Source organism: Penaeus vannamei, chromosome 39 (genome assembly GCF_042767895.1).
Source record: "Penaeus vannamei isolate JL-2024 chromosome 39, ASM4276789v1, whole genome shotgun sequence".
NCBI classification, from domain to species: domain Eukaryota; kingdom Metazoa; phylum Arthropoda; class Malacostraca; order Decapoda; family Penaeidae; genus Penaeus; species Penaeus vannamei.
The window spans coordinates 7,019,035-7,034,034 of NC_091587.1; the positions used below are offsets into that span (position 1 = coordinate 7,019,035).

Sequence of the window (15,000 nt, forward strand, 5' to 3'; positions counted from 1 at the left end):
AATTTATGTGTATGTGCAGGTACACGTATTTTTAACAAAGGGAGAAGGAGAGAAAGAAGCAGCAGGGGATAGGCAGAGAGAATGAAAGGGAAAGGGAAGGAGAATGAGAGGCAGAAAGAGGGATTGACTGAGAAAAGAAAGGAAGAGTAAAGACGTAGAAAGAGATCGCGAAAGAGAGAGTGAAAGGAAACGGAAGAGTAAAAGGTAGAAAGGTAATGAGAGAGAGAAAAGAAAGGAAGAGTAAGAGGTAGAAAGAGGTAATGAGAGAGAGAAGAGAATAGGTATAAGAGGGTAATAGTGAGCGACAGAAGATAGAGAAATAAGGACAAGCAGATAAACCAACAGAAGCAGAAACAGATAAACAGAGATAAAGGTATCATTAATACAGCTACACCCACGCCCTCACCTCCACACAAGTCGAGTTTCACGTACACTCATGCGGACACCTACACGGACATGTGTACACCCTCGCCCTGTGTGTAGGACTATATTTGGACAGATCTTGACAGACACAGGCGCTTCCGTGCACTCAGCGGATGTGACGTCATTCTTACAAGTGTTGTACTCTTTCCTGATGATTGTGGAACCTGCGCGCCTGTCTGGGGTTGTGTTAGTCAATGCACTTGTGTGTGTGTGTGTTGTTACACCTGTTGTTGGTTGTGTATTGGGTGCACCGGCTTGTGTGTGTGGTATTACATCTGTTATACGTTGTATATTAGATGCACCTGTTTGTATGTGTTTTGTTACACCTGTTATTGGTTGTGTATTAGATGCACCTGTTTGTGTATGTGTGTTATTACATCTGTTATGTGTTGTGTATTAGATGTACCTGTTTGTGTGTTTTGTAACACCTGATATTTGTGGTGTATTAGATGCACCTGTTTGTGTGTGTTGTTACACCGGTTATTTTTACCATAGATGCACCTGTCTTTTGGTTGTGGAGCCGTTATACCTGTTATTGGTTCTGTAATGAATACACCTGTTTTAGGGTTGTATAGGGCCTGTGTAGACGCTACAGCTCTTTTTTATTTAGCCAATTTTTTATGAAGCCTGTTTTGGTGTTTATTTATAGCTGATAAACATCTTTTTTATGAAGTCTGTTTGGATGTGTGTGTTTGCAAGTATGTGTGAGTATGTATACGTGTGCATGTATGTACGTATGTGTGTGTAATTTTATGTAACCGCCGCAGCTGTTTTGGTTTATGCAGAGTGTAGGCCTACCACTTGTTTGTTCAAGGTACTTCTTTCCTTCGATTCATAAGGCCTGTATTCCCTTATTTTTCGATGATTCCAAGAGCAGGTGACATGCACTGACAAGATAAGAACGTACGTACATACACACGTATACATACACACACTTGCAAACACACACATCCAAACAGACTTCCCCAAAAAATATGAATGATACGTTTATTTTTATTATCAATGACTTCTGAACTGATATGCAAATTAAGATTATGTTGTGTGTAAAAGTTGATGCTTTAGATAGGGAGAAAGCGGGGAGATAGGGAGGGATAGAGAGATGGAGAGAGGGGGGACAAAGAGAGAGAGGGGGGAGAAAGATGAGAGAGAGAAGAAAGAAGGGAGAGAGGGGGGAGAAAGAAGACGAAAGAGGGGGGAAGAAAGAAGACGAGAGAGGGGGGAAGAAAGAAGACGAGAGAGGGGGAGGAGAGAGACAAGAATGACAGAGAACGAAAGTGAGAGGAAATATGAAAAAGAGAGGGAGGGAGGGAAAGGGATAGAACACTTTCAGTATATATTTATGTGTATATATATATATATATATATATATATATATATATATATATATATATATATATATGTGTGTGTGTGTGTGTGTGTCTGTGTGTGTGTGTGTGTGTGTCTGTGTGTGTGTGTGTGTGTATATATATATATATATATATATATATATATATATATATATATATATATATATATATATATGTATGTATGTTTATATATATACATATATATATATTATATATATATTACGTATATGTATATATATATATATATATATATATATATATATATATGTGTGTGTGTGTGTGTGTGTGTGTGTGTGTGTGTGTGTGTGTGTGTGTGTGTGTGTAAAGATATTTATTTATATATATATATATATATATATATATATATATATATATATATACATACGTGGACGTATATACGTATGCATGAGTAATATATGTGCGCCTCTCTCGGTGTACATTTACTTTTATGCTGAGTGAGAGTAAAGGAGAGAGAGAGAGAGAGAGAGAGAGAGAGAGAGAGAGAGAGAGAGAGAGAGAGAGAGAGAGAGAGAGAGAGAGAGAGAGAGAGAGAGAGAGAGAGAGAGAAATAGATCAATAGACATATGTTCCTCCCGCATCACATCTATAAATAAGGCGACAATCACAGGCTTCCAAGCACCCGTGACGTCAGCGAAAGCCCGAAAGGTAAACAAACAAAAATCTATAAATAGCGCCACGCGGCTGGCACCCCATTCACGAAAAAAAATGCTTCAACAGGAGGGCGTCACACACACACACCACTTCCGGAGAGGTCGTGGAGTGACGCGCCTCCTTCTGTAGTAATATCCTGACGATGAGTAAAGGACTTTGACGGAGAACTGGGCCGTGACGCGTCCGCCCGCCTCCGAGACGCGTAAGAACTAAATCTTCCTCCGTGGTTTCCCGCAGTACTGTCCCTGACCAGCGTTTCTTTTTCGGAAGAGGGGGAGGAGAAGGAGGAGGAGAGGAAATGGAGAGACAGGGGGGAGGGGCATAGCCAGGGAGGAGAGGGGGGGTGAAGGAGGTCTTATAAATACTCCAGACTTTCGCCAGTGAAGCTCAGTTCATTGAGGAAGAGCGAACGAGGTCTACGAGGCAGCTTACGGTTATAGAAACTATAGACGCCAGAACCACCTATTTTACTGTTATAAGCGACCGAACACCAAACAGGTATAGTTTTGCGATTCGATTTTTTTTTTTTTACAATGTTTATTATTTTCTTAAATCTTTCTTTCATAAAAGTGTATAAGTACGTTAGTGTTAGTGTTTACAGTGAAAATGACCTGATCAGAATATTGACACGAAAGATAGTGATGACAATTTTCAAGATTTTTTTTTTACATACGAATTCCATCAAATCATTAATCGTGTTAGTAATTGAAAAGAAATTAATGAAAAGGATCGTAGTGATGATTATAGTGATGAAAATTGTTCATGATAATGATTACAGCGATAATGGTCATGACAATAATGGCAGTGGTGATAACGATAACAACACTGATAAATGTTCATGATAATATGAAAGATGATAATGAGAATGATAGTAATAGCAATAGTGGTAATAATAATGATGATAACAATGATAATAGTAAAGATAATGATTACTATCATATCAATGACAATATCAGTAACATTATAGCAATGATAATTAAAGTGAGGATAATGATTATAGAGTAATAGCAGAGAAATGGTACTAACATTAGTATCAATAGAAAAAAATTATAATGACACCAGTATTTTAAAAAACTATCAATGCCTTTTACCATAATAATAATAATACTGATAATGATAATGATAATAATCACAATGATAATAGTAATAATGATAGTAAACATAATAGTAATAATAATGATAATTTATGATAATGATAATAATAATAACAATAATGATGATAATGATAATGCTAATAGTGATGATATAAATCAACATCCAAACCAACCAAATTGCGGATGTTGCAGAAATAGCAAAATCATCCACCACGAGTGTAATGGAAACAGACATAATACAAATAACCTTGAGATCGCGAGTTTAGTGGAAAACCCAGAGCTTAGACAAACAAACAAACAAACACGCAGCTGATTGTAACGTTCATTCCTGTGGTCGTGTGGCGGCATCCGGGAGGTCGTGTGTGTGTGTGTGTGTGTGGTCGTCAGTGGTCGTCAGGTGCCGTGTGGATGGTCGTGGAATTTGAGACTTTGGGTGGATTTATGCGTAGACATGACTGCGCCCACACATACACCGGGGAATTATATAACAAATACACATAGGTACATGCGCACATACATGGACGCGTGTCATAGACATATACAGTCATAGACATACACACAAACACGTGCGTGGAGATAGATTGATGTACACACGCCGTATTTCACATTTATACTATATACACCCATGCACAAAAATGCATCTCTTCGATAAACATCCTTAGACACACATAAACACACACATACACATACATATACGCTCATACACACACACGCGTGCACATGTACACATACACATACATTCACACACATACGCTCTCATAGACGCACACACACACACACACACACACACACACACACACACACACACACACACACACACACACACACACACACACACACACACACACACACACACACACACCTTTACGACAAGCATCCTCTGTTCATTAACCCTTTCTCTCCATACCGGAAGTATCTGTCTGCCACAAGTTATATGGCACCCCCCCTCCTCCCCCCCTTTTGAAAGACTCGCCTGACAACCATTGGCACTCCATGGGCGGGCGAGGGCCAGGCGTGGCACTGGCAACAGAAGACATGTACGGCTGTTGCACGATACGGAAATACACGGAAAAGGGGGGGCGGGGGAGTCGTGCCCAGGGAAACCCCGACGTGCACAGGCTTGCAGGGGAGGATGTGGAAGCAGAGGTCGTAATGTTGTATTTTCGGAAGGGGGCGGGGGGGGGCGGGGGGGGGGGGAGTCAGTGTCATGTAGGAAAGGCTGTGGGAAGATTGGTGAAGGTGGCGTGTCCTGTCACGAGAGGATGGGTATTCTAAATGGGCATACACGCACACGCACACACACACACGCACATACATGCGCACACACACACACACACACACACACACACACACACACAGAAATGACACACACGCACGCATTTATTCACTCACTCACTCACACAAACAAACACACACACCTTGTTAATATGAATGAGTGTGTTTGTATATGAGTGTGAATATGAATGTGAATAAGGAGTGAACCTGGTTTCGTAACTTAAAGTACGTGAGTGTGAATCTGAGTGAGTGTGAGTGTAAGACAGACCGTCTCTACATCATCCCTAACGATTTTGCGTCGACAAGGAAACCGTGACATTAATATGACATTAATTGTTAATATTCTGCCTCAGACTACAGCTGCTACTTCTGCCAAAAAGAGTAGTGAGAGAGTGAGAGGAAGGGGGAAGGGGGAGGGGGGAGGGTAATCAGCGTTGGTGAATCAACTTCATAAAATCTTGTTTTATCCCGACCGTGAACTTCTCTTTCAAGCCTCGTTAATGCAAAACAAAATGGGCATTGGCCTCGGAGAGATCTTTTGGCAGGGTGACGTGGAGAGTAAAATATCAACCGGCCTTTGCTAAGGTGGAAGGGAAGGGTGAAGGAGGGTGACAGGGTAAGGTAGGGCATGTGTGTATGTCTGCATTCTTGGCACCTCTCTAAGCCTAGTGACGGCGCTCGGTGGCACAGTGCCCTGCCCTTCCCCGAAGTTAGGTTGATTAGATTGTGGTTTAGTGCGAAGGAAAAAGCATTAACCTCAACCGTCGCTGCGTTTGAAGTCAACGGATTTTGAGAGTCTGTCCGAACCATTGGTGTGACTTCGAATAAGTTAAAGTCAAACTGTTACTGCATAGTTATTTAAAATTAATTTGTAGAATGTCTAGGAGTGAACAATAAATCTGTAGCCAATATTCCTTTCAGTTTGAAATTTGCAGAATTTCGAGCAATTAGATATCCTGTTATGCCTAAAATTAGAGAACACATGATAATTATCTCTTAATGAACATATAATAAAATTGGAGAAAAAGATACTTTTAAACGAAACAAACCCAGCAAAAAAATCGTTAACGGTAATACAAAATATAATACCAGAAGTCGTTAACGGCAAAAAAATAATAATAATAGAACATCAGAATTCGTTAACGGTTTAAGAAAAATACACCAGCAAAACAAGCATTCGATAACGGTACACCTAACATAAAAAAAAGAGAAAACAGATAATCTAAATGTCCAGATCCACCCGAATCTCACCGCTTTACTTACGCCCGTGATATGAGAAACAGAAATAACACGACGGTGCAGCTACAGTCACGTTCGGCTTTCCCTTCGCGGCCAAACGGGTCACGTCGCAGGAGAGCCCAAGGTCAAACGCAGGTCAACGCCCTCAGATGGGATTCTGGTTTTACTCCTTCAGTCTATTGGAAGACGTGGAGGGGGGGGGGTTAGATCAAATGCGAGCGCTCATGCACATACACACGCGTGTACACATGTAGAAGTGTAGTTGTGTTTTAAACAGCTGATATTTTTGGATGGTGACTGGCAGGGATAGAAATGCGAAATGTTCTATTTTTTTTCTTTCTTTCTTTCTTTCTTTTTTCTTTGTAGTTACTGATACATTCTACTTTTACTTCACAGTTTGGACCCAAACATTTAACTAGAAACATTTTTATATGCCAGAAGCAATAACTGAACGGTAAACAAACCGTTTACAGTAAACAAATTTTTGATTCAATACGCTTTCCAATTTTTATAGTAATCGAAGTGTCCAATTTTATTAACAAAGGGATCATTTCAGTTTAATTTCAATCCCAATTTCATTTCAGTTTTCCATTCCTTCAATTCTAATTTTATCTCAATTTCGCATTCCATCATAAGTCTTTCAGTTCTAATTCTATTTCAGTTTCCAATTCTATGAACAGATGAAGCATGAATTTCAGTTCTCTTTGGATTTAAATTTCCATTTCTATTAACATATGAATCATGTCTCAATTCTAATTTAAATTTCCCAGTCCATCACACATTCTTCAGTTCAAATCTTATTTAAATTTCCCGCTCTATCAACAGATGAATCATGTCTTTCAATTCTGAATTCAATTTTCCAGTCCATCTCACGTCTTTCAGTTCAAATCTCATTTAAATTTCCCGCTCTATCGACAGAGGAATCATGTCTCGCAACCGCAACGGATCTGACTACAACAACTGGCTGAACAGTCTACGGGCTGACTACTCCCGCAGCTTCAGTCGACGCAGACGAGACGAAGCCGAGACCGAGAAACGTGAGTAAAGCTTCGAATTAGTGAATGAGAGTAGAGGCATTCCATTCATAACGTAGATTTATATTAAGTATGAATGGGGACGGCCGTTTGGCAAAGACCTTCTGGATACGGGGCTCATTTTCATTCATCTCTTAGGTCGTAGGACTCGCAAGGGCAGTCTTGATACTGACTGGTATCATTTTGGGCATTAGAGAAATAGTGATTTACTATAGGGAACAATTCCTTAAAATATGGTATTAGTTGGAGCATTGGCCTAAAAAATTCTTCCTCTAAATATGGAGCAATACGCTAGTACTGGTCTTTCTGAGTATTGGCCGAGTGCCGTATCTTTAACACTGTGTAGAACCGTATGCTTTAATATTGGCCTGATTTATACATATTGGAAAAGACTGACTTAGCCTCCTTTTTTCAACCCCAGCTCCTTCTTCCGCCAACACCGTCGAGCGCACTCACTGGTACATCAAGGACAATGCCAAGAACCACAAGACCATCAAGTACGACCTTGTGCACGACGAGACGGAGCCCAAGCCCATCCTCCGCCGTGGCCAGACCTTCTACCTGGCCCTCAGGTTCAAGGAGAACTACGACGTGAAGAAGGATCGCGTTCTCTTGCACTTCAACTTCGGTGAGTACTGTTTCCAGGGTCGTTAATGGACAAAGAGTTCAGGTTTCATACATTATGTTCATTGGATATCCACTTCATGATCGTGTAAGGATTCTAGGGAGGTTCCAACAAGAACAGTCACTCTATGACCACGTTCTCTTGACAGGCCACAAGCCCTCGGTCCAGAAGGGCACCAAGGCCATCATCCCCGTGGAGAACGACAAGTTCACCAAGACCAAGGACGACTGGGACTGCCGCATCGACCCCGGCACCCGCGCCCGTGATCTCGTCCTCCAGGTGAGTTTCCAAAAATATTCCTAGACATTTCTTATTTGCAAAATTGACTGGTACTTATTGCGAGTTAGAAATATTTAACATGCAGTGAAAGTCGACATCACATTAAGAAAAAAATATCCGTACAAGTCAAATTTAATCCTTTATCTGTGCTTATGACTGAAAGCTCAAATGCAGCGACTTTTTATATGCATCTGAAATAAGACTCGTAACTTGATTTCAGGTGTACATCCCCGCCTCCGCAATGGTGGGGATCTGGAGGCTCGAAGTCCGCTGTGGCCTCCAGGACACGACTCAGGGGCATGGCCAGAACGTCTACACTGACGAGACTGACTGCTACGTCCTCTTCAACCCCTGGTGCAAAGGTAATTATTCTCTTGCTTTTGCATGTAGTCTTTGTTGGGAAATTGGACCTTTTGTTACAGAAGAGACGCCTCTTTTGAGTAATCCATGGAGTGAAAAAAAAAATTCTCCATACTTTTTCTATGTTCCTTCAAATCCCATAATGGTACTTAATTGCTGGGCGAATTTCTTGTCGCCAGATGACAACGTGTACCTCGATGACGACGATAAGCGCGAGGAGTATGTGATTAACGACAAGGGCAAGGTCTACGTCGGCCCCTTCAGCCGCGCGCGTGGACGACCCTGGGTCTTCGGCCAGTTCGACGACGTGGCTCTCCCCGTCGCCGTGTACATCCTCGAGTTGAGCCGCATTGCCGACAGCGAGCGCGGAAATCCCGTCCGCGTGGTGCGAGGCATCTCCGCTGGGGTGAGTCCTTGCGAAATTGCTGGAGAGGACATCACTCGAGCTGTAGGAAAATGACCTTATAAGGACTTTTGGGGAATAATTTCAATGTTCAGAGAAAAAGAAATGCGTGTATTTGCTTCTTTAGAAAATTAATTTATTCTTTGTAATAGATGGGGGAATGTGGGATACCTAGTAAGCTGGCAGAATTAATACAAGATATTGAGATATTTCTTTCTTCACGTAAAATAACATGGTTGCATCTCAGGTCAACGATTCTGACGAGGGAGGCATCCTGGAGGGCCGCTGGGACGGCGAGTACGGAGATGGCGTGGCCCCCTACAAGTGGACTGGCAGCGTGAGGATTCTGGAGGAGTATGTAAAGAATGGCTACAAGCCTGTCAAGTACGGCCAGTGCTGGGTCTTCTCTGCTCTCGTTACCACAGGTATGAAGTAACTTACATAGGCACTGCTATATATATCTATGGTCAAAGCTGTTTACTTGTGACTAGTGTTACATCAGTCCTTGTTATGATGCGTGTTCGTTCAAATTTGATGGTAATATGAAAGCCAGCTCTTCGTTATCAGGAATGAAATTCAATTGAGACAGGACAAAGTGTAGGTCGATTTAGAAAGTTCTCTAGATACTCATCCTGATTTCTATATGTGTCCTTCAGTGTGCCGTTCCCTCGGCATCCCCTGCCGGTCCGTCACAAACTTCGTCTCTGCCCACGACACGAACTCCTCCTTGACCATCGACAAATTCTTCACTTCCGACGGCGAGGAGCTTGAGGGCGGCCCCGACGGCGAGAACTGGGACTCCATCTGGAACTTCCACGTGTGGAATGACGTGTGGATGGCCCGCCCTGACCTCCCTCCCGGCTACGGTGGATGGCAGGCGATCGACGCGACGCCGCAGGAGGAGAGCGAGTGTGAGTACCCGCTGTAGCTCAAGGGATCTGCGATTTATTGAGTGAAAGAACTTTTCTTCGATGCGAGATTTATTGCTTTGACGACTCTTGCTTCAAGGTAAAGATTGTTGTCTTTGAATTTGCCTCTAATTGTGCCTTTCTTCCTGTCAACAGTGAAGATGCAGTGCGGCCCCGTGTCCCTGGAGGCCGTGAGGAGAGGAGACATCGGCCTGAGCTACGACGCGCCCTTCGTGTTCGCCGAAGTCAACGCCGACGTCATGCACTGGGCGGAGGACCCAGAGAGCGACTGGGGTTGGAGCAGGATGAAGATGAACAAGTACCACGTCGGCCGATCGGTTCGTTCATGCGCTGCTCACGTGTTTTGCAATGATATCAGTGTTTCTTTTCTGGCTGAAATGTTCTTTATGACTGACTTCTTTGTTCTTTCCGTTCCTTGTAACTGCAACGGATTATTTTTCTCTAATAGTGCATATAATTTGCATTATCCTAGATATGACAGAACTCGTCATTTTCACCAACAACCCTTCCCCTCCAGATCCTGACGAAGGCCTGCGGAAAGGACGACGACTTCGGCGACACGGACCGCGAGGAGCTCCTCGACAGCTACAAGAACCCTGAGAACTCGGTGGCGGAGCGGCTGGCCATCCACAACGCCGTCCGGGGATGCCGTCGGGCTCAGCAGTACTACGAGTACAAGCCCGGACAGAAGGACGATGTCTCCTTCGACCTCATTGACATCGACAAGATCACCGTCGGGCAGGAGTTCAAGGTTCAGGTGAGGATTTATCTTTTTCGCTTTTCGTCAATAATCAGTGCTCTTGGGTTTTCAGAATACTTCGAATTTAAGACCTTTAAATCGACAATGTTAACAGAATCCACAATGTTTTGCTGTCAATCTGTGTACCGGTGTTCTATTTATCGCCAGTGCACCATATGCGAGTCAGGAATACACATATCCAAATACAAGCATACGAAATACAAATGGATATACATCGGAATCTGTATAGACATCAGCATAATACCATTCCCAATGAATCTTTTTCCAATCCGGAGTATTAATACATCGATACCCATTCCCAGGTGATGGTCCGCAATGACTCCGACGAAACAAGAAACATCAGCGCCTACCTGACGGCTCGCTCTGTCTACTACACCGGCATCAGCGCTTCCCTCATTAAGAAAGCTGAGGGCAAGTTCACGCTGGGTCCCAAACAGCAGCAGGTCAGTGTCGAATTCTAGCTCAGTAAGGGTGGTCCTTCAGAGAAAGTAACGCGTTTAATATTTTCAATTATGGGTTCAATTTGAGTGTTGATATGAATTATTCAGCAGATGACACATCCAGGTAATTACCTGTAAATAATTTTAGCTTTACTTTTGCTAGATGAAGTTTGCAAACTTAGTGTCATTTCATATTGCTTATTATCCTGACATTATAAGGACTTCGGATCACATCTGTAACTTGTCTACTCACAACAGGAGATAGCCCTGACAGTGGCATACAGTGAGTACTGGAAGAAGATGGTGGAGCACTGCATGATGAAGATCTATGCCATCTGTCGCGTCCAGGAAACTGGCCAGACCTGGAGTGACGAGGACGACTTCTCGGTGGAGAAACCCAAGCTTGACATCCAGGTAAGACTTGACTGTGACGTGTTGACTGGGGTGCTGGGGTAGCTGCGGAGAAGGTTCGAATCAGAGACTGAAAATGGGGCATGAGAAATTGGGTTTTATGAAAGCTGTTGCTAGGAAACTGTGGCTGTGTACGTATGAAGAAATATTAACAAATTCGACCTATTTTTTTCTCTCTCTTAGGTTGCCTCACAGCCAAAGGTCCGTGTGGCCTGCGAAGCGACCTTCTCCTTCAAGAACCCGCTGGACATGCCTCTGACCGACTGCCACCTGAGTGTGGACGGAGCCGGTCTCATGCGTCCGAGGGCCATCGATATCAACACGTGAGTAAAGCCCCGCTGTTGCTGACGTCATGATTGGGGAAAGGGAGCGTATATATAAATTTCTAATTGAATGTGTGTAGGTCATACTCACACACAATATTATATCAAACTTAAGAAAGAAGACAATTTAAAATGCCTTATATAAATAACAACCTAGATTTCATTGAGAGTAATTTCGTTATCAAATTCATAAACGTCAAAACTTTATAACACGGTTCCCTAACTTCGACAGCGAGGTGCCGGCCCACGGAGAGTTCACATACACCTTGAGGTTCCTGCCGCGCATCCACGGAGAGAGGAAGATCGTCGCCTCGTTCACATCCAAGGAAATCTTCGACATCAACGGCGTGAAAACTGTTAATGTCCAGAAGCGAGACTAGACAGACACAAACAAACAAATGGACAATGGAGCTGGTTTGCTGGGCTCAGAAGAGGAATATGCAGCTCTAAACAAATAAGTAGACGAAAAGAGAAATATGCAGCTCAAAATATAACAAGAAATGAGTAATTTGGCGGTTTGCAGAGTTAAGAATGTTTAACTTGCTTATTCGAGAAATTTTGATGAAAATCATCTAGGCATATTTTAGGTTAAAAGAAGTCAGTCACATTCCAAATTGATTAAGACTAACAGAGCAAAACATATTCACTTTAATTGCTATTTAATAATAAAGGCAGCTAGAAAACAAAACAAAAAATACGTTCATATTTTAAAAACTAATGTCTGACTTGTTTTTAACGTCAAAAAAACGAAAAAAATAATACATAGATATTTTTTTACAATCGCTCAACCCAGGAATTATATTTTACATAGTTTCTATTTTGGTTAAAACAATTTGAATTTCGAGATGTAATCACACGAGACCTTAGATACGTCTTGGTTAAAGAAAAAATACATCAAGTTTACAAAAATAAACAACATTGTTTAGAAGCATCAATGTTTATGATGTTTTTTCTATTAGTAACCAAAATAAACATATATTTTATTTAGAAGCATCATGTTTATAATGGCTTTTTTTACAAGTTAGTGAGAACCATAGTAATGGTTAAGTGAATCCATTTGAATCAGTTTCTTATACAATTAAAATATAATGACTATAAACTGTGTTGTGGTAAGGTTGCCTCTTCAATACTTTTGCAAAGTATATAGATATACACGTATCAAATACTAGCCCACATTTTCGGTATCATTTAGAATGTCATTAAGCTAATCATCTTCTTTCATGAAGATAACGGAAAGAAAAATATACATAAAATACATTTACATTCGTAGCCCATGTAGTTTGCCCTTGTTCATGACCCGAAAACACCGTGCCTTATGATGGAGTGCCTGCAAAACATGTTGAAGACACGTTAGGAAGTCTTGTGAAAGTTGCCAAATGTTTCTAGATGAGTTAGAGATGGTTGTTTTGTACGGTGCTGTGTGGCTTGTCGTCCCAATCACGTTTTCTACATGCAGATCTATTGTCTTCATTAATTTTTGTTGTGTGATCTTTTTTTTTTTCCTTAATTCTGGATATATGTTTTCTATATTCCAAATTATAGATTTATGCCATGTTTCAGTATCTTTGATTAAAGATTTACATGTTTCCATCTTCTGATTTCATTTTCCAACCCACAAGATGAGAGTATAAGGAAAGCAAGAAGGAGAGAGAAAAAACAGAGGGTGACATTGCAAAAAATATGCATTCAACCTACGCAAACTATTATGCAGAAATGTCTGTTCACAGTCAGCTTATAGATAGATGCAAAATTAAATAAGGTACCAAATGGTGTCTTATTTTCCCCTATGAGTTTTTTAATGTCATACAAGTTTATCGAAGCTCTAGAGGGTAGTGATTCAACTGTTAGGGACATATAAAAGTAATGAAAATAACACGATGGATCACAAGCACTACTATAATCATTTATCCACATATGACAAAGCTGTACTTGAGTCATAGTTTAAAACGATAGCTACTATTGGCGTTAAATGAAATAAACTATATGTAAATAATTGTAACACGTAAAACTGGTCTCAGCAACAAATCTAATGGCGGAACATCCGTAACTTTTTATAGCACTTTGCCGCAAGATTATAGATTGGAGGAAAAGATTCAGATTGGAATGAATCAACCAACACCAGGGCTGGAATTCTAAAGAAATCCGTCTGCTAAACGGAAACAAAAGACAAGCGAAAGATGACGTATTTTTTTCCGAAGGCCATATTTTTTATTTTGTACGACTACAGATATTTCTTATGCAAAAGGAGTTTAAACTAATAAGGAGATATTTCCCATGTTCAAATAAATTAAACGTGAAAATTGCTCAAACCATCTTGGTGTGAATGGATATGGCGTGGCACACCGAAAGTCATCTCGGCGGAAATTTCATCCGATGTCACTTCAGCTGGGTCTTCAAGCAGCGTATTATCAAAGGCAGAGCCACAGTCCCATAGAGTGACAAAACCTTCAGCCCTACAACACATGCACTATGAATAGTCGTATACTCTAGATGAATTAAGTTTACTGGTTCAATGTCACATTTCCGTATGTTATACATGCAATACATTTTCTATAAAGAGATGCGGGTGCGTTTTATATTGGGTGAATGTTACATTACAAGTTTGGCAATGTATTTACTGCATATTGTTTTATGTAATGCAGTAAACAAGATAGAAACACAGGGAATCTTTAATCACCAGACTTTGATCCAACGCATTGTAAATGTAATCTAATATTCATCCGTTTATGATAGTGTATGGTCCAATATTATTAGTCATATCCGTTTTCTCTATCATCAGAAATGCTACGGAAAAGCAGTCAGCCCTGACCAACACTAAAAGGAAGGTCCCTTGAGGTCCTTGTGGATTCTTAGTAAAACAGAGACCATCTCATAACTGTTACTATACATGTACTGGATAACCTCCCAAACGATCACAACATGGAAGAGCTCACAAGTATTATTCAAGTCAACAGCTTAAGCGAGACTCTTCGTTCTTCAGATACTACCATTGAAGAGTATATTTGTGTGAAAAGATACACAGGGAAGTAATATATATACATATATATATACATATATATATATATATATATATATATATATATATATATATATATATATATATACAGGGCCGCCGTCAGGCGCCCAGGGCCGGGCCCTCAGGGCCACATCCTTTTTAGGCTGGGCGACAGCCTTTTTTAAATAGGAAACGCCCATTTTCCCTTAAACTTGTTAACGTTAACTGCTGTAACGTTGTTTAAGTATATGTACACCCTATAAATTTAGTGAGTTAGTTGTTCTTGGGCTCAAATAAGCGACTACTGAACTTTTTTACGGGCCCCGGCTACCCCCCCCTGTCGGCGGTACTGTATATATATATATATATATATATATATATATATATATATA

At 41.1% G+C, this 15,000-nt stretch overlaps 1 protein-coding gene across 4 annotated transcripts in view; it reads left to right on the top strand.

Moving 5' to 3' along the window:
• The window catches only part of LOC113826241 (hemocyte protein-glutamine gamma-glutamyltransferase), an 86,422-nt gene extending 73,219 nt beyond the window's left edge, over window positions 1–13,203 (top strand). For 3 of the 4 annotated variants that reach the window (XM_070117043.1, XM_070117044.1, XM_070117046.1), the window contains 13 exons: window positions 6,968–7,086; window positions 7,505–7,711; window positions 7,857–7,987; window positions 8,208–8,349; window positions 8,527–8,753; window positions 8,998–9,175; window positions 9,407–9,661; window positions 9,815–9,996; window positions 10,197–10,436; window positions 10,742–10,882; window positions 11,138–11,293; window positions 11,474–11,613; window positions 11,846–13,203. In XM_070117043.1, the coding sequence (XP_069973144.1) occupies window positions 6,968–7,086; window positions 7,505–7,711; window positions 7,857–7,987; window positions 8,208–8,349; window positions 8,527–8,753; window positions 8,998–9,175; window positions 9,407–9,661; window positions 9,815–9,996; window positions 10,197–10,436; window positions 10,742–10,882; window positions 11,138–11,293; window positions 11,474–11,613; window positions 11,846–11,993 (2,266 nt within the window). In that variant the 3' untranslated portion in view covers window positions 11,994–13,203. Of the gene's footprint in view, window positions 1–2,887; window positions 2,940–6,967; window positions 7,087–7,504; window positions 7,712–7,856; window positions 7,988–8,207; window positions 8,350–8,526; window positions 8,754–8,997; window positions 9,176–9,406; window positions 9,662–9,814; window positions 9,997–10,196; window positions 10,437–10,741; window positions 10,883–11,137; window positions 11,294–11,473; window positions 11,614–11,845 lie in introns of those variants that run through there. The other variant, XM_070117045.1, reaches the window with a different exon arrangement.
• Window positions 13,204–15,000: the final 1,797 nt, after the last annotated feature.